The 18,664-nt window shown below is 46.3% G+C and overlaps 1 protein-coding gene across 1 annotated transcript; it reads left to right on the forward strand.

The window, feature by feature from the left end:
• The first annotated feature begins 1,851 nt into the window (after positions 1-1,851).
• LOC133906124 (ASI1-immunoprecipitated protein 2-like) lies at positions 1,852-14,755 on the forward strand. Its single transcript, XM_062347917.1, is given in 16 exon segments — positions 1,852-2,257; positions 5,405-5,495; positions 5,633-5,698; positions 5,853-5,938; positions 6,251-6,450; positions 6,583-6,851; positions 7,006-7,091; positions 7,400-7,628; positions 7,630-7,885; positions 8,023-8,454; positions 8,567-8,897; positions 9,197-9,427; positions 9,536-9,660; positions 9,742-9,821; positions 14,006-14,126; positions 14,225-14,755. Coding segments are annotated over 15 exon segments (2,685 nt in total). The 5' UTR covers positions 1,852-2,257; positions 5,405-5,474; the 3' UTR covers positions 14,377-14,755.
• Positions 14,756-18,664: the final 3,909 nt, after the last annotated feature.

Raw genomic sequence — 18,664 nt, forward strand, 5'->3', positions numbered from 1 at the left:
TCCTCCTACACCCTCCTTCTTCGTGTTCCTCTCCTTCTCCTTTCTTTTCTTCCTCTTCTCTCTCAACCGACGTCACTGTCTCAGCTGAATGCGTAGGACGGCAAGCGCGCGACCGACAGCGGAGTAAAGCGAGGTGCGCACGGGTGAACAGTGCGAAGACCAGTTTTCACGCACCCATTTTGCGAAAACTGGCAGTTTTCGCACGCCCGTCTCGAAGAAACTAGTTTTCGCATTTCGGTCCCGTGACAAATTTCGTATTTTCGATCTCTCAAGAAGCGAATTTTTTTTCACACTTTCAAACCAGAAAAATTAAATTTTCGTTAAACCAATCCGCTACTCCAACTCACGAAAATTGATTTTCGCGGAACCATCTCGTGACCGTTTGTTATTTTTGTAATTTTTTGAATTCGTGCATTATTTTTAAAATTCCCATGCAAAAATAATATTAAAAAAATTGATTAAAATCCTTCCTATGTACCTATGTGCTTTGTTGGTAGTTCTGAGGTCATAGATTAGTTGATACTGACTTTTCACATGGTAGTCTTTACCATATCGAATTGAGTTCACTTTAGTTTAATGGCATAAAATTGGAGACCATAGTAAATCCATCGCTAATATTTCAGGTAGTAATGCTTACCTTATCCTACTAGGCAGAGCCAGGTACATGCTACAAAATAATGTTCAGTTTCATCGCTCATTATGAACAATGGCTTCAGTTTCCGCTTTAGGCTCATCTATTCTTTTTGCGAGCCGCTCATCTCTTCTTTCAGATTTGTTCACAAAGGCATCGCTCAGTTTCATTAGTAGCTTGCTGGCTTTATGCCATGCTATCCATGTTTTTTGTGCGTCTAATTGTCATTTGCAATATTTTTTTACTAAAAATCATTCGGATTTTAAATCATCGGATAGATCCAACGGTCAAGATACCTCTTTCCACCTAACAAATATCTAACCCTATCCCTCGCCTAACTACCTCAATCGCATGACCCCATCGATCCCCACTGCCGCACCAAAGGCTTAGATCTCACTCAGCGCACCACCACCTGATGACTCACCGTGGCCATCCCGGTGACAGCGTGACTCATCGATGACTACTTCTATGGACCTTCACATAAATTGTCTTCCTCAACATTGGCAACCTTCCTAGCACCTTTTCTTCATCTTCGATGAGACGCCCCTGCCCCGCCCTCCTCCGTCTCCGGTGGCTCTTGCTGTTAGATGCACGCCTTCCGTCCACTCGTTTGCTAACCCGTGTCGGCTTGTCGCCCCTACCGCTAGTCCCACCCATCGGCCGTCCTTTACCACCATAAACTGTCTGCGCTCGCAGCCTCGCTGTCCTGCTATCTCCGTCAGGCCAACTGATCTCCCTAGCCATTCCTCTAAGCCAAGATGAATTCAAAACCCTCACCCTCAATTCCCCACTACAATACGAACGATAGCTAGCTGGATTTGCTAACCTCACCGGAGAAGGAGCATAATTCTTAAGTGCATCACAAGGTAAGAAATTCGAATGGTTTCACCCTAGAATTTCATTCGCATGACATTTAGCTGTTCCGGTGTTTTTATTCTTCACTGAGTTGTGAACGCCAATTCAGAAATGGGCGTCGGTTCTTTTATTGAAGCTGATGGTTGTTTCATGCCAAAATAGAACATTTGCAAAACTCAAATAATCGTGGATCATCAGCCAAAGTTGCATAATTGCCGCGGGGTTCCCATTAGTCGTTCTATATATTTCATCTACGTCAGTAACACGAAGACTACTCTGAACTACGAGATAGCAGTTACTGTATTACTTTTCAGTGGATTTATTACACAACGGCCAACCGGTGCGCTAAAATTGAAACCACGAACCGAAAAAAAAAATTCGAAACTTGCCCAAATTTGCATATCTTTCACTTTCCTTCTCCCCCTACGGTGCTGTTCATCCAAGGGAAGGAAACCACCGCCGCCGGGCCGCCATCCTCTTCGTTTCGCGCGCGCGACGAGAGGGAGGGAGAAGGGCCGTCCGGGAGGGGCCACCCACGCTGGATACCGTCGTTGCCACCCGCGCCTCGCTGATAGGAGCGTCGCTGCTGCTCCCCGCGACGGACGCCCGTTAGCGCCGGCCGCTTCGGCCTTCCTCAACCGCGCCGCCCGCAGCTTGCTCCCGCCGCCGGGTGTTCCTCACCGTGCCGTGTGCTTCGAGACGCTGTCGCGCACTGCTGCAGTCCTGCCACCACCGCTGGCCGGTCCCCGCCACTGGACAGAGAGCCGCTCGGTAACTGTCATTCTTCCAGGATAATTCCTAAATTGCAGTTTCAATTCAATTGGGCTGTTTTTTTTTCCCGGTGAATATGATTGTTAGTTAATGTATGCAATCCCTAGATGCTAAACGAACAAAATTGGGAAATCAAATTATGGATTAATTTGCAGATTGAAGTTCAGAAGTGGTAAATACTGATTTTGTTTTGAGAATTGATTATTCTCAGGTTGATACCTCATATAAATGAAATTGATGATTCTATTTGGTATCGAATACTGCCGGGCAGTCAAGGAATTTATGTTCCGTACGGCTCCAATTAGATATACAGTTTGTCATAGTGTCGTTGTGTCAATATTTTGAGGATGTTGTTACTTGATGAGAATTTATTTTCATCCTTGTTGATTTTGTTTGCAGGAAGTGGTATGACCATATTGCTAATTGCTCCTTAGGTTTTTGCCTTAAACCTTATGCACCGAACATGAGTTTTTGTTAGCTTAATTGAGGCTTGAACAATCTATTCCAGGATTACAAATTAGCTGTATTATGTGATAACTAATTATTTTTTTGAGTCTGCTGGCCATAATGCTGTCTTTCTTCTTCTTTTAATAATTTTCTGGAGACAATGCTGCGTTTCAGAATACGTGGAGCTATCTATTTGTTTTTTTCCTTTGTGGCACTATTTTGATAAATATCTTCATCTGTCCACATCGTTTTGGGCTATTGTACCAAAGTGAAACTTGGATGTGCTTAGAGTTCAGCTTGTTATCTACGTTCATTTAACAACAGAATATTATTAACTACTTTGTTACACTTTTGTTGTTGACTTCAATTGTGGGATTTTTTATTTTATTTTGTAGAATAAAAAACTTAGAAATGAATGTTAGCAAATAAACCACATCATGCTCCGTTCCAGGCGTGTGTGTGCGTGCGTCGCGTGTGTTTGTGAGTTGGTTCGTCCGAGTGTATGCGTAGGCAAGCTGCAGGAGTGCGTCTCGGAGTTGGTTGGCGTGGTGGCGCGTTCTGCGCGAGAGGCGGCTGCGTCATGCGCGGGAGCGAGGAGCTCGTGCATGGCGTGAGCCGAATCGTAAGGATCGACGTGTGAAGACCGGGCAATGGAGTTCGTGCTCAGCGTGCGTCGCCCCGAGTCTATAAAGTCCATGTACTGCTCCGTTCTGATAAACACATAACAAGCCAAGGCGTGAGTCGCCAGGGCGTTCGTCGCCATTGCCGAGAGCTTCGAGTTCCTGTTCATCTTCTTCCTCGAGCTCGTGTGTGTGTGTGATCCTGGTTCCAACAATTGGTAATCAGAGCTAGTGTTTGTGCGCAAGGCGATGTCGACCACCCCGAAGAAGCTCGACGACGACTTGAAGGCCAGCGACAGCGCCACGCCGCGAACCGTCGTGGTGGAGCGCGTCGTCAAGGAGTCCGGCGGCTCGGTGGAGTTCCCCGTGTTAACGCGGGCAAACTACCATGAGTGGGCTCTTGTGATGCAGGTCAACCTCGAGGCGTTGGGGCTCTGGCACGCGGTAGAGGCGAGCGACGTCGAGCGCCGCGAGGATCGACTGGCACTGGCCGCCATCCTTCGCGCGGTGCCGACCGAGATGCGCTCGGGGCTCGCCGTCAAGAAGACCGCCAAGGAGGCGTGGGTGGCCGTGAAGTCGATGCGGATGGGTGACTCGCGCGTGCAGGAGGCCAACGCGCAGAAGCTGTTGAAGGAGTTCGAGAATGTGGCGTTCATGGACGGCGAGTCCATCGATGAGTTCGCCATGCGTCTCAGCTCGCTCGTCGCCAACCTGCGGGAGCTCGGGGAGAAGATGGAGGAGGTCCGCGTGGTGAAGAAGATGTTGCGCGTGGTGCCGGCGAGGTACAACCAGGTTGCCGTGTCCATAGAGATGCTCATGGACTTGAAGACGATGTCGCTCGAAGAGCTCGTCGGGCGGCTCCGTGTGGCGGAGGAACGTTGTGGCGTCGAGGCGGCTGCGGACGGCGTCGAGCGCTTGCTGCTCACCGAGGAGCAGTGGGAGGCGCGCCGGCGTCAGCGTCGCGGCAAGGAACGTGCGCACGGAGATAACATGAAAAGCAGTGGCTGCGCCAAGCGAGGTGGCCGGAACGTCGTCGACGACGACGATGACGGCGGCAGCAGCGTGAGCTCGGAGGCAAGTCGACGTCCGCGCCGCCCGGGAGGGAAATGCTACAACTGTGGCGTTCGTGGCCACTTCTCCCGTGACTGCCGCAAGCCGAAGAAGGAGGAGGCCCTGCTCGCCGACGTCGATGAAGAACCAGCGCTTCTGTAGGTCAGAGCGCGCGGCCAAGTCGTGGTTTAGGGGGAGATTGTTAGCAAATAAACCACATCATGCTCCGTTCCAGGCGTGTGTGTGCGTGCGTCGCGTGTGTTTGTGAGTTGGTTCGTCCGAGTGTATGCGTAGGCAAGCTGCAGGAGTGCGTCTCGGAGTTGGTTGGCGTGGTGGCGCGTTCTGCGCGAGAGGCGGCTGCGTCATGCGCGGGAGCGAGGAGCTCGTGCATGGCGTGAGCCGAATCGTAAGGATCGACGTGTGAAGACCGGGCAATGGAGTTCGTGCTCAGCGTGCGTCGCCCCGAGTCTATAAAGTCCATGTACTGCTCCGTTCTGATAAACACATAACAAGCCAAGGCGTGAGTCGCCAGGGCGTTCGTCGCCATTGCCGAGAGCTTCGAGTTCCTGTTCATCTTCTTCCTCGAGCTCGTGTGTGTGTGTGATCCTGGTTCCAACAATGAACAGTATTGTTCTATATAAACAAAAAATTTATACGATGAGTCTAAAATCTGGTTAAAATTTCTGGGCCCAGGAATGATTGAATCTGTATTAGGACCCAACCAATTTCCAGATGTGATGTCTGCCATTAAAAATATAACTTTATTTTTAGATTTACCATTATCCAGGATCTGTCATTGCATAAAGCTTTATTCTGTAGAGCACCAATTTTTGTTCGTTCTTTTTGTGCAGTTGGAAACTTGGATGTATGAATAGGAACCTGAAGTAATATTTTCCTTTGACTTAATCACTTTATGTGATATAACTGTTAGGGCTGTTCATTTCGTGCAGTTGGAAACTTGGATGTATGAATAGGAATCTGAAGTAATATTTTCCTTTGACTTAATCACTTTATGTGATATAACTGTTAGGGCACTTTTCCTCGTGATAAAGAACGGACATCTGTGAGTCAGAACCTCTTGATAAACCTGAACAGAATTCATGCAACGCTGCAGAGATGATGTGAGTTTCTTACTTCTACGTTTCATTTTTTACAGCTACTTTATTTAATCTGTGATCACATCGCATGCCAATGCAAACTCACCACATATAAATTGTGTATGGATGATTTTTTTCTTGATAAATGGTTCAATATCCAGTTGGTGTGTGATGTGCAAGACAGTATGACCTCTTCTGAGGACAGAAGTTCTGAAGTACTTGAAGATGTGAGTTCAAAACCTCGTATTTCTGTTGTATCGTTTATTGCTAGCTCCACAGCAGATTGTATAGAAAATGTGTAGGTTTTTTTTTTCTGAACTGATTGATTAACACTCTGGAGTCTGACTCACTTGATCATGGAATATATTTAAATGACTACAGGTGAAGGTATGTGACATATGCGGCGATGTTGGTGAGGAGGAGAAGCTTGCTGTCTGCAGTAGATGCAATGATGGTGCTGAACATATGTGAGATTTATTTGTTCTGTTCTCTTTTCCTCTTTTGTATAACTAGTCAGTTCATATGGTTGGATGGATATTGTAATATTTGGGGTTGCACTATTCTTGTCTTTAGATGTAGCATTGTATACTTCAAAGTTCAAACTTGCCAAATGAGAATAGCTATTGCATGCACTGACAAGCGTAAAGTATCGTATGCCTTGCTATGTCACCTATAACAGCAAGAAAGTGGCTCCATCGTACATTTATTTTTTATATTGTCTTCTCAGAATATGGTGCTGTTTATCTTCTTGAAGTTTTTACCTATTTTCTTTTTTCCAGTTATTGTATGCAGGTAATGATACAAGATGTTCCAGAGGGTGAATGGTTCTGTGAAGCGTGCCGAGCTGAGGTAGACATGGAAAAGAAAAAAAATAAACTAGAAATATCTCAAGTAAAGGCTGGCACGTTTTCTTCAGAGAACAAAGCAGTGGCTGAACATGTGGGCAATAAAGAGTCAAATAAAGCATGTCAGTGCAATGGTATGTGTAGCAAGAGGAAGCAAGAAGATTCAATTCTCGGTAAACCTGAACCAGGGACATACAATGTATGCTTTGCTCCCTGTTCATCTTGTGCACATCGTGACTGCCATTCATTTTCCGCTGAATCAGTAGTTGGTTGCGTCACTAGTGGTTTAACATCTACAATAAAGGTGGAAGATGGTAGCTCACGCATTGGTGGCAGTGAGGCTGTTAATGAAGATAAAGCTTGTCGTGATTGTGAACCGATATCCAGTGAGAGAAGCACTGCCTTTAATTTGAAATCACTGGACGGAGAGACGCACATCTTGGAAAGTTTCAACTATGATGTTTCATGTGATTTTGAGGTTAAAGACACATCTAGTGTGGCTGTAATGAATGAAAGGATAAAGATACAGAGTGAGGTAAAAAAATTCTGAAGAATTGAAGATGCTTTAAATCTTTTGCTCCACATTGATAGGCTGCATGCAAAAAATGAGAGGGCTGTTTTTCTTTTCTCTGATCGAGCAACACTCGAGCTTTAAATCACTTGACTGGAATACTTTAAATTTGTGACAGGAGAAAATATGCGACATATGTGGAGATGTTGGTGAGGAGAAGAAGCTCGCTGTTTGCAGTAGATGCAATAATGGTGCTGAACATATGTAAGGTTTATTTGTTCTATTGTTATTTTTTTCTGTCCTGATCTCTTTTATTGGTTTATGCCGTATCATCATGGTTAAGGTTGTATAAAGTTGGACATATGCTGACCTTGGTGTGTAGAATTGTAGACTACAAACCACTGTTTCACACTCTCAGACAACTGATAAAGGGACAAGCCTACACAACCATTATGCTTTACTCTGTAGCGCATAACAGGAAAAGAACTGCTCGATTCAGCATTTCTTTTCCTTCATTTCTTCATGGAGTGGTTTTTTCTGCTCAAAGTTCTTTTTATCTTTCTTTGTTCCAGTTATTGTATGCGGGTGATGGTACAAGAGGTTCCAGATGTTGGGTGGCTATGCGAAGCGTGCCAAAGTGAGGTAGAAATTGAGAGGAAAAATAATAAACTAGAAAAATCTCAAGTAAAGATTGGCGCCTCCAAAGGACAGTCCACTGAAGGGAAATTGAACAAACCTGCCAGTGATGCAAACATCAGAAGTTCTTTCAAAAATGAAGTGGAGGTTATGTATGCGGGCAGTGAAGAGTCAAAAAAAAAGAAATCATGACAATTGTCCGGCTACTCAAAGGAAGGAAGCAGAAGCTTGTGTTACTTCGTTGATTAGACAAAATCTTCCCGAACCTGGTGGTGTATCCATAGAAGCTGGCTCCAGAAAAAGAGTCCTGTCACGTGGAAGTTCATTCAAGTTTGATACGGAGAAAGGAAAGCATGCCATTGGCCAAGTGCCAACCTCATTGGCATCTAATGCTATGAGGAATAAGGCACAACTTCTTCATGGTAAATTTGTTACTATCATCCTTGTTAATTGAGGCACTTTACATACATCGAGAATGTTTACTTTCTGTTACCATTGCGATGATTTGCTCCTCAAGCTTGCAGTTGAAGAAAATTACACTCCGAAAGTTTTGCTTCAGGTCCACTCTCCAAGTCCGTCTCTTTCAACAACTCAAAGATTCCCAAGGTGAAACAGCTAGGGAGTGAAGTTCCTCTGAAGCCCAAACATTTGAAGGAACCTTCATCCTGTATCAGGAAACAAGTGGGTCCAATGAACATACTTGCTACATCAACATCATTCATAAAGCCAAACTTTGGTGACCCAGCAACTAAGGCAAAGGCTCCCACAAAGCCACTGGCTGAGGAGACAAGAGTGATGAATCCACCGATGAGCCGAAATGTGAAAAATAACAGAGGCACTTCTATATTTGGGTGCCCTTCTGTTAGTGCATCATTGGCTGCCCCAATTTCTTCACTAGCAGAATCTGCAGGTCAGCATCTCACCAAAGGAAATAATATGGTTGAGTCAAATTATTTAAGCTTTATTCATGGACAGGACAGTCAAAATCTTGGTAAGGTTTCTTCTATTACTTTTAGTTCTCAGATTTTATATGGTGTAGTAATGCATATACTAAGGGTATGTGTTTCATGGTTCGATAACTCTATGTCGTTTTTGTTTCCCAGGGCACAGTGAGCAAAAGAAACCACATATAGCAAAAACACCTGGAAGCATAACATTAAGTGGTGTTGAAAGATCAGCAGGTATTTTTGGCCCAGATGCACAGAGAAAAGCAGTTCAGATCCCATATCCTTCACATCAGGATAATAAATTAAACAACCCTTGTCCGAAGCTGGAAGTTAAAGATTATGATCCTATATGCACGATACGAACTTCTGTGGACAGCCCTACCATAAGTGATTTGGGTGTCAAAACACTAGCCTTTTCCAGTCAAGACTTTTCACCTGGCTATGAACAAATAGCTTCAACAGCTCCAGAGTTGAATTACGTTTGGCAGTATGAATATTCTTCTCTTTCTATCTCATATACATAATTCTTGTATTCTTTTAGATTACTAAATTGATGTACAGTGGCCTGCCATTATCACCAACTGAGAAACCTGAGTGGTTTGACTGGTCACACATATTCGTAGATCACATAATGTGTTATATCGTCTCATGTGTGCTTCATGGTCCATGCTATCTTGATGGTTGAACCCTGACTATTTCTTAACCGTTGGTTGCAAATTGTAACCACTTCGTTTTGAATTGAGTTTTTTTTCACCACATGCATTTGATATCATTATTTTTGAACAGAGGCGGTTTTGAGCTGTGGAGGACTGGACAATTACCTGAGCTTTGTGATGGTCTTCAAGCCCACATTTCATGTTCTGCTTCACCAAAACTGCTTGAGGTAGCAAAGAAATTCCCTTCTAAAATCAAGCTCGAGAAACTTCCTCGTCAGAGCATATGGCCCTCACAATTTCAGGAAAATTGTCCTGCACATGACAGTATTGGTCTTTTCTTCTTTGCTAGAGATACTCAAAGGTGTGTCTGTTGCAATTTCTCCTTTTCTCATATTTGCTTCAGTTGTCCACAAAGCACATTAATTGAATAGTACAAACTAACATAAATTGCTTATCTTTTTGTATGCAGCTATGAAAATTATTATAGCAAACTAGTAGAAAGTATAATGAAGGATGATTTAGCACTCAGAGGAAATATTGAAACTGCCGAGTTGCTCATATTTGCTTCCAGTACCCTGCCAAAGAACTTCCAAAGTAAGAATTCGTTCACCAATTCGAGTGGCACTTCATTCTTATAGTTATTGCTGTGGTTGATTCTTCCTTATTCTGCTTCAGGATGGAACATGTTCTATTTTCTGTGGGGTGTATTTAGAGTTAGGAGAGAAGATCTTTTGAACCTTCCACCTGGCGTACCCGTAAGTGAAAGTTTAACTTCAACCTTGTGTTGCAATGGGCCACTGAGAGAAAGTATATACAGCTAGGTTACAACACAATGCATAAAACACCTTACACTAGAAGATGAATGCATAGCTACTCACATACATTTAACACCTCTCCGAAAACTTATGGTTGATTAACAACACTGAGTTTGGAGGGAAAATAGTTGCGCTGAGCTCTAGTCTATGCCTTTGCAAACAAGTTGGCTAACTGAAGCTCTAAAGACACATATAGAATAGCCATGACCATAGTTATTATGGCGGTGTGGCGAAGCGTGGCAACCCGCCACTTGCACACCTTTATATCGCTTATGGTGCACGGCGTGGTGACGCCATAGGAGGTAAAGAAACACCAAAACAACAGCAAAGAGGAGGAAAGCAAAAAGAAAAAAGGAGAAAAGGGAAAAGGAGAAGGGAGAGGGGTTGGCCCATCCCACAAGTGCTTCCCCTCCCGTAAATATCCCCTCCTAGATCGATGCAGTGCCACCACATTGTCTACTTTTCTCTCTCGCAGCGCCGCTTCCCTCGCTTGCCTCCCCATCTTTCTCTCTCCGTTGTGCTGCCAGCCCCCACTTCTTCCCCCTCTCACTCCCCTGCCCCTCACGAGAGACGCTCATCCAGCGAGCAGGGGGTCACATCGGCAATAGTCCTTGTTCAAGATTTTATCGAAGGAAAACACACTCAACTGACTACTAGCACTGTGGTTTCATGAGGAAAAAAAGGGGAGTCGACGGCCATACCTGATGAAGAAACGGGCGAGGTGCATGACAAATGCGAGGCCGCACTTTTGATCGCTGTCGGCTCCAAATTACCCTGGGGTGGGGCAGGCCTGTCTAAGTTCTTGAAGGCTGCACGTCAAATCGTCCGAGTCATCGAGTCCTCGTCCTTCGCTGCCACACCACTGTCGCCCGGTGTAGCAGCTGAACGTTCGCTTTGTCGGAGCCCATTAGGTGTTGGCACCGTGCTTCTCACATTCGTCTGTATTGTCCCTGCAGCTTGCATTTGATCTATGTGAGCTCTCAGCACATCACCCCCAGCAGCAAGCACGCCCACATCATCCTCCAGATCGCTGTCCGCACCTGAGCCTGCAGTAGCACCTCCCTGGGACTTGGCTAGCATGTTACCCTTGCATGCCATGTCCGAAACCACCTGCTGCATGTCTCCGGCCAGGACCTTCACACCACTTCTGAGCGGTGAACCGGGGTCCTGCCAATCTGCCTGCAGTCCCGGAGCAGATTTCTGTGAGGTGCGGCCTGCAGACCTTGTTCGCGAGTACACTTGCAGAGCTTTTGAATCAGCAGTACAGAGCTCAGGGGCTGGGACTTTTGGTTGCGCACATGCTGACGCAGAGCCACTAGCATGGCAGCCCTGCTGCGCCGGCTCCACCAGCGCTCCCACCCAGCCCAAGTCAGCTTGCACTTTGCTTTTCTGGTTCGGAATTTTCTTCGGGTTGTAAGGCGTAACCGCAATTAGGTGTGGTCTGCCCCAGCTGTCGTCTAAAGATGGGCTTGACGCGATGAGATTCCTAGTTGTAACCTCCGCGTCAACCTGCATCGATTCAGACGAAGAACCCTTTTGCTTCACATTATCATTAGTTGTGGAATTTTTTGGTTTTTTGCTCAAATGGTCATGCTTCCCTTGATTTTCCTCGTCCAAGAGGTCATCCTCATCCAGGTCTGGATCCCCGCTTTGCAGAAGGATTGGTTCCGCTTCAACCTGAAATTCAGACGGCTCGCAAGAAAAGGAAATATCATAACCATCAATTCTGTAGATAACATCTGACCTGAGAGGAAGCATACTTGCATCCAACATTGCTACTTGGAGATGTACAATTCCCCGCCTCCTTAAACACTGCATGTCCACTTACTAGGGAGCACCTAATATAGTTCCGATGGCCCAAATTCCCAAGTAATGACGGAGTATAGCAGGGACCCCATCAATGTGCACCCATACTTTGTCTAGTTGAAAGGAAGGTTTGGGATCATACTTTGTCTAGTTGAAAGGAAGGTTTGGGATCATCTGATGACGCCCATTCTGAGATAGCCAGAGTGACGCCATGTGCCTTTAGACGGAATTCGATATCGACTAGTTTGTGAAGCTCTTCCTTAGATGGGAAGGCCATGAGAAAGTTTCCATCACCAAGTGATTTTGAATCCCATTTCCAGTCTAGTCAGGTGAGACGTTATTGCTCATTTTGCACAACCTCAGATCAGCTTAGTCTTTTGGATGAACTGGTTGGCATGTAGCTTAATATGACCCCCTATCAAAACTGAATAAGTTGGTCACCATACATCGAAGTGAACAGGGGCGTTGCAGCTGTTTGCTCAGTTTGCAACTCGTATGATGTAGAGCAGTGTCTCCTAAGACACCCCTACCAACTAGAGTGGAAAGTCTGGACCTGAGAGATGACCTTAACAATGGTGGCAGTGAGCAAAAGTGGTGTTGGAGGAAACAACAAACATGGTGGAAAAAGAACTCTCTGGCTGCCTATCAGATGAAGCAGAAGAAAGTCTCAACCAATCAAGTTTGCAATGTTATTGAAAATCATGAAGCCTAGGACCAGTCCCCACGAGAAGCTCCTTACAACTATCCTGAACACAATATGAGAGTCAGCCTCTTTAACTATATGAAATCTATGATAAGTGAATTGACCAACTGACATGAGTTGCATGGTCAGTTTAGGAACATGAGAAACAATACTGGAAGGGACAACGTTGAGGGCAGACACATAGAACAAAGATGAGTCCGACGATGTTATAGGAAATGAAGCACAGGAATGATGGAATTGTTTGGATGATGTACCTGGGAATGAGGGAGGAGGTGGCGCAGGGCCAGAAGCTTGAACTATACTCCCGGCCACTGAGGCAGAGGCTGCAGTAGTAAGGCAGTAAAACAACATGAGGAGATCTTGCGCAGCAGTAGAAATTAAGCAAGAGCTTTAATGAGAAGAACGACCACCGAAGTCCTACAATGAAAGTCCATTCTTCCATTCCAGTTTTTGATCTTGTTTCTTCATGTAGCACATCTGAGGGGTGTGGCGTGGCTTGTAGTAGCCGCACATGAGGCATGAAGGGGTGTTGGTCACGATTGGGGAAAACTATGGCATCCATGTAGACAAAGGCACCAAGGGTGGTGCAGAAGATGAAGAAGACACTCGAGCAGCCAAAACAGAGATGGGCTGCTGAACCACCACCCTCTCCCCCCTCCAAGTCCCAGCCGATAGCTCAGGCAGAGACTTAGAGAACTACGGTTGAGGTCGTCGTGTTAGTGACTGGAATGTCTAGTGAGAGGTCAATCTCAATGCTCGCAACTAATGTTGCCTTGGCATAGGCCTCCTCCTTCAGCCAGGTCTCATAGACAAATAAGACATCTAGATCTTATCGGTAGGTCCTCATCGCAGGCTTGAAAACCCTCTGGGTGAAGGATGGAGTGAGGAAGACAGGTCTGCTCGCCATTGAGGTAGCCCCACATGCTCTTGGAAGTTGAGGCCGTTGAAGATGACAGTTGCCTGGGAAGAGAAATGCACCCGGTTTCCTTGAAGGCATTATCACAGGCTGACTAATCGGGGAGAGCCGCAAAGACGGTACCAATGGTTCTGCAGCAGGTGGAGCAGTGGCTCCTGCGGTTGCCGGATTTGTCGTGAGCGGGGCCGAGGAGATGCCGGTCGTAGTGTCTGCTACAGTAGTTTGAAGCAGTGCAGAAGCAGACCCCCCCCCCACCACCACCCCCTGATGGACGGCGACCACCACCACCAGCAGCAGTATTAGACCTGATGCACGGTAGCTTTATGCTGGACAGCGATGACGGGAAGTGGCAAAGATAAAGGGCAAGCAGTAAATTGTCAGTCTATGTCCCAGCTTCTGGTCCTATCTTCCTTCCTCTCTTGCGCACCCCTACCCAACACATGCTTCTCTCCTTCCTTAGCTGTGCACACAACGGTTTCCGAGTGACGCTATCAGAGCCCCAAACCACCTGCTGCCCACAGCTACTTGCGTTCTAATTCAAGATGTGATCGCGTGTGCACCGTATGTGGGTGTGGGTAGGTGCATTCATGTTTGCAGAAGCCTTCTTCACGCCTGGCCTTGTCAATCATTTCTTTGAGAAGTTATTCATACGCTGGTACTGTTAACATAAAAACTTACCCTTTATCTATGTCTGTGCAGAAACTTGCTTTTTCAGCACACCAAGATAAACTGTTGGCATCATCCGATGCTAATGGTGAAGTAACTTTTGATGTGAGTACACCATCAGTTCCATGCTCTGATTCCACAGTCCATGAAAAAGGTGAATACATTGTTACCTGTCTCGGTTGGCGTCAGTTATTTGTCACTCTTCATCTTTTTTAAAAGAAAACTGCCTAATTACTTTTTTTAAGCAACTAGGTGAGGAGAGCACAACCATAAGCCTTAACGACGCAGAGGACCTCATGGATGTAGACTATGTAAATACTACTGAAGTGATCCCAGGCACCGCGAAACATAATTCATATATCTCAGATGGTGCACAGAAAAGAAATGTTGAGATGGAAAACTAAATTAGATGATGGAAGTTCTGGGAACAGTGAACTCCGTGTTAAGTGAGAATACTGATGGAAGCTACCATCTTCAGACTTAGGGTACATTCCCTGGCAGATTTCTCTGTGAATGGCTGGTGGCAGCCACTGACACAGTGAAAGTAAAGGCGATGTCAGGAACCTCAAATTTGATGGGAAATGCATGTTTCGTAGTCAATGGTAAACCGTTTGGAATATCTGTAAATATTCTTTATTTGGATGGTGAGGTGTTACCTGAACATGATGCACCATATCTTGGACTAGAACTGGGAGGCAACAATCCACAAAACCTGCCATGTTTTTCTTCATTTCCTGGAAGCACATCAAAGTTCGCAGAGGGGAAGCATAAAGATTATAGTTATCTATCTTGATTTTCTGGGCATTAAGGAACAAGCTGGTGAATCAGTTACATACCTACCATATTTGGAAGAGGACCGTTCCAGGAATTTTCACGAATCTACTCAAAGTTGTGGCGATTTGCGTACCAGGCACTAACATTGATGCCGGAAGAGCAGTAGGGGCATGCCATTTTCAATTCGAAAATGCAAAGTAATGGAAGTCCTTGGACTTACCATTTTGAATTTGAAATTGTTGATAAACAAAAGTTGGTCAGATATCCATCGCGGATAGGGCTGAGTTCGGCTAACTTGCCATTTCGACCTTTGGAACTTTTGGGATATCATCAAGCATTCTCTAGTCCTCTTCTCCCATCGTGATATCCTACGCAAACCTCTTTCATCAAAGATGTTTCAGAGGCGTGAATGCATGCAGTAACTAGTACATGCCGAATGATATCCTATACGAATGCTTCAAGTGCGTTAGGTTCGAGATTTTTTTTTTCATGTTGGTTAAGCGTTCAAGTGGGTTTCAACAACCATGTTTCAGGTAGGTTTCAAGTCTGAAAAGTGAATTTTTATGCATGTTTCAAGTTTAAAAACCAAAGTTTTAAGTGGGTTAAGATTGTGAGGTAAGGCTGATCAATGTTACTCCCTTTAATCATAAATATATGTCGTTTTAGATAAGACATGATCTCTAATTCATAGTTTTGACCGTTATTTTTTATTAGAACATATTTATAAAATATATTGAATTTGTGATATTATAAAATATTTTTTAAGACAAATCTACACATATGATCTAAAAGTTTTTAAACTAATTACTTTAAAAGCTATTGCTAGTCAAATTTTTAAAAATTTGACCGATTTGTTTTTCAAAATAATGTATATTTATGACCGGAGAGACTACCGAAGAAGCTACTGATCTCGCTGGCTGGCTTATGCCAAGGAGGTGGACCAGGGTGCCCAGGGTTTTGGGGGAGATTCCCAGGGCCCGGCATGGGTTTCTCCAAAAATAGAATAAATGGGATGGTAGGAGGCAGGGGTAAAAACGGTGACACGAATTCCCGCTGGATGATCGTTTCCATAGAAAACGGTAGAGCATACTTTCCCTCTGAAATGTTTCTTTCGTAGGATTACATTCTAAATTATGTAGGCGCCATTTCGTGACTACTACAACAAAAACAATTTGGAAACTTTACAATGACATTAAAAAAAGTCACCCTTAATAAAACCAATACAACAAAATGGAAAACCCTGAATTCCTTATTTGCCATCGAAAACTAAGGTGTTCCTTCTTTACCACTGAGAAAAATAGATTTTCTTATTTAATATTGGTTGAGTTTTTCATCCTTTGTATGTTAATGTTGCCCCTCCTCCCGTCAACCTAATGTTAAGTGAGACACGAAATGACAAAAAGTGCATTTCTTTCACCTCCTCTCTTCTCTAGTATTCCTTCGACCTTCACGAACTCGATGACGGTAGGGTCTAGCATCTTGCGCCCACCACACTCACCCTCCTCCCGCTGTTCGGTTGGCTTCCCCGCCGTGTCTCCTCACGCCTCTGGGCTCGCCACCCCCGCCAAATGTAGCTCCTCTCGAACGCTGAGATTGCCTCCCCGTCGCGGATCTGTCGAGCTCCCTCCCCGCCGCGGCTCCTCCTGAACGCCGAGCTCGCCTTCCCACTGCGGATCTACCGTGCTCGCCCTCCCCTCCGTGGCTCCTCCTGTCGCAGGCTCACCAGCCCCTTCGTGGCTCCATCCCATTGTCAAGCTCGCCCTACCCACCACGGATTCTCCGGTTCTTCCTCCGCCGAGCTCACCTACCCTGCTGTCAGCGCCTCAGCGGTGGCCATGGAGGCTAAGCAGGTGAAGCCCTGGCTCTCTGACGTGCAGGTCGAGCTGGAGGGCATGAACGCCGAGGTCGAGCGGCTCAGGGGGCTGCTGCATGCCGCCGAGGCGGAGCTGTGGTCGATGATTGAGCAACTTGACGCCGTCACGACAGAGTGGAAGGAGGCTGCGGACGTGTAGTGTGCCAGGGAGAAGGCGCTACTCGGGCGTGCCCGCGCGGCAAGGAGGAGGCTGGCGCGGCACGACAGGAGAACCCTGAGCTCGCCGAGGCACATCTGGCGCTCAGCGACGAGAAAAAAATGGCCTGCACCGCACGCTGGAGCAGTCTGTCGAGGAGGCCAACACATCCAGCAAGTCGCTCGAGCTCGTGAGCGGCAAGAACTCCAAGCTGCAAGACGCGATCGCCTAGAAAGAGTGCTCTATTGAAACCATGTGGCAGGAGAATGACAGCCTCAAGGCCAGCGAGGCCGCAGCGCGGGCGCGCGACAAGAGCCAGTTCGCGTGGGCCTCCAGGAGGACCCGTGCTAACCTACGACAGTGTCGGCCGAGTGCGCATCGAGCCGTGGCTCGAGCGCCGCCACCCGCCTAACAGGAAGACTGAAGAAGATAGGAGGTGGAAGAAGGGAACTTTTGTCATTTCATGTCTCAATTAACAACAGATTGACGAGAGAAGGGAAGACAGTGGTAAATAAGGGATGAAAAAAATTCAACCAATACTAGATAAATAAATCTATTTTTCTTAATGACAAAGAGAAAATGACCTTATTTTTTATGGCAAATAAGCAATTCTGGCAACATAATACCCTGCTTCCCTTGTAAACCCCTCTGCAATGCATGGCGCCCACAAAGTTCTTTAGCGATCTGCTACTCCCCATCCCCTGACGCAGGAGACAAATGACGCCGTCTGTACCTCCGCCCCTGTCACCATGGCGTCATCTATCCTAGTTGGCGAGCCCAATTCTTTGCACTGCTATATTTTGCCTCCAGCAATCCTGCCGCTAAACACGTTGTCTTCTTATCCCACTCCTTGCCGCCCCTGCCTATTATATTCCTAATGCTTGCATCCGGCGACGCACATGCCGGCCCGCCACATCTCATACACCACCGCCTACTATGGAGCCTCCACCTCCTTAGGCCTCCTTCTTGGCTCGAGACCACCATCCTCGCTAAAGTAGATGCTATCGATCATAAAAAATTGAGTTGCTCGAAATGCACCAAATCCATTCATAGATAGTATATATCTCTCAAATTGAGTTGCCTTCTAGGTGACCTAGGCATGGTACGCCCGTGGTGTGTAGGCTCCACTTCCGATTAGGGCAAAACCTACCCTCCGGGAAATATTTTCAGGTGACCTTAGGTTTAGGCAAGCGATGCTTGCTGGTGCGTGGGCTTGTCATGCCTCCAGAGAAATCCCCCGAGGGCGCCGCAACTATATTACCAATGAAGTCCCTTAATAACCGGCATCTACACACTATCGAGGCTACACAATACCTTCTAGGAAACCTAGACAATCTTGCCTTCTAGGTGACCTAGGCATGTTATGCCCGTGGTGTGTAGCTCCACTTCCGAGCAGGGCAAAGCCTACCCTCTGGGAAACCTTTTCAGGTGATCTTAGGTTTAGGCAAGCGATGCTTACTGGTTCGTAGGCTTGTCACGCCTCCGGAGAAATCCCCCGAGGGTGCTGCAACTACATTACCAAGGAAGTCCCTTGATAACCGGTATCTACACACTATCGAGGCTACACAATACCTTCCAGAAAACCTAGGCAGTCTTGCCTTCCAGGTGACCTAGGCATGCTATGCCCGTAGTGTGTAGGCTCCACTTCTGACCAGAGCAAAGCCTACCCTCCGGGAAACCTTTTTAGGTGACCTTAGGTTTAGGCAATCAATGCTTACTTGTGCGTGGGCTTGTCACGTTACTTGAAGATATTCTACGGGTGGCGCCGCAACACGATCTATCAAGGGAGTCCCTTGATACGTGTCAACTACACTTCCGAGGCCACACAATGCCTTCCAGAAAACCTCGGCAGACCTGCCCCCAGGCGACCTAGGCACGACGCGTCCGCGGGAGTGTAGGGATTTCGCAT

Source organism: Phragmites australis, chromosome 23 (genome assembly GCF_958298935.1).
Source record: "Phragmites australis chromosome 23, lpPhrAust1.1, whole genome shotgun sequence".
NCBI lineage: Eukaryota > Viridiplantae > Streptophyta > Magnoliopsida > Poales > Poaceae > Phragmites > Phragmites australis.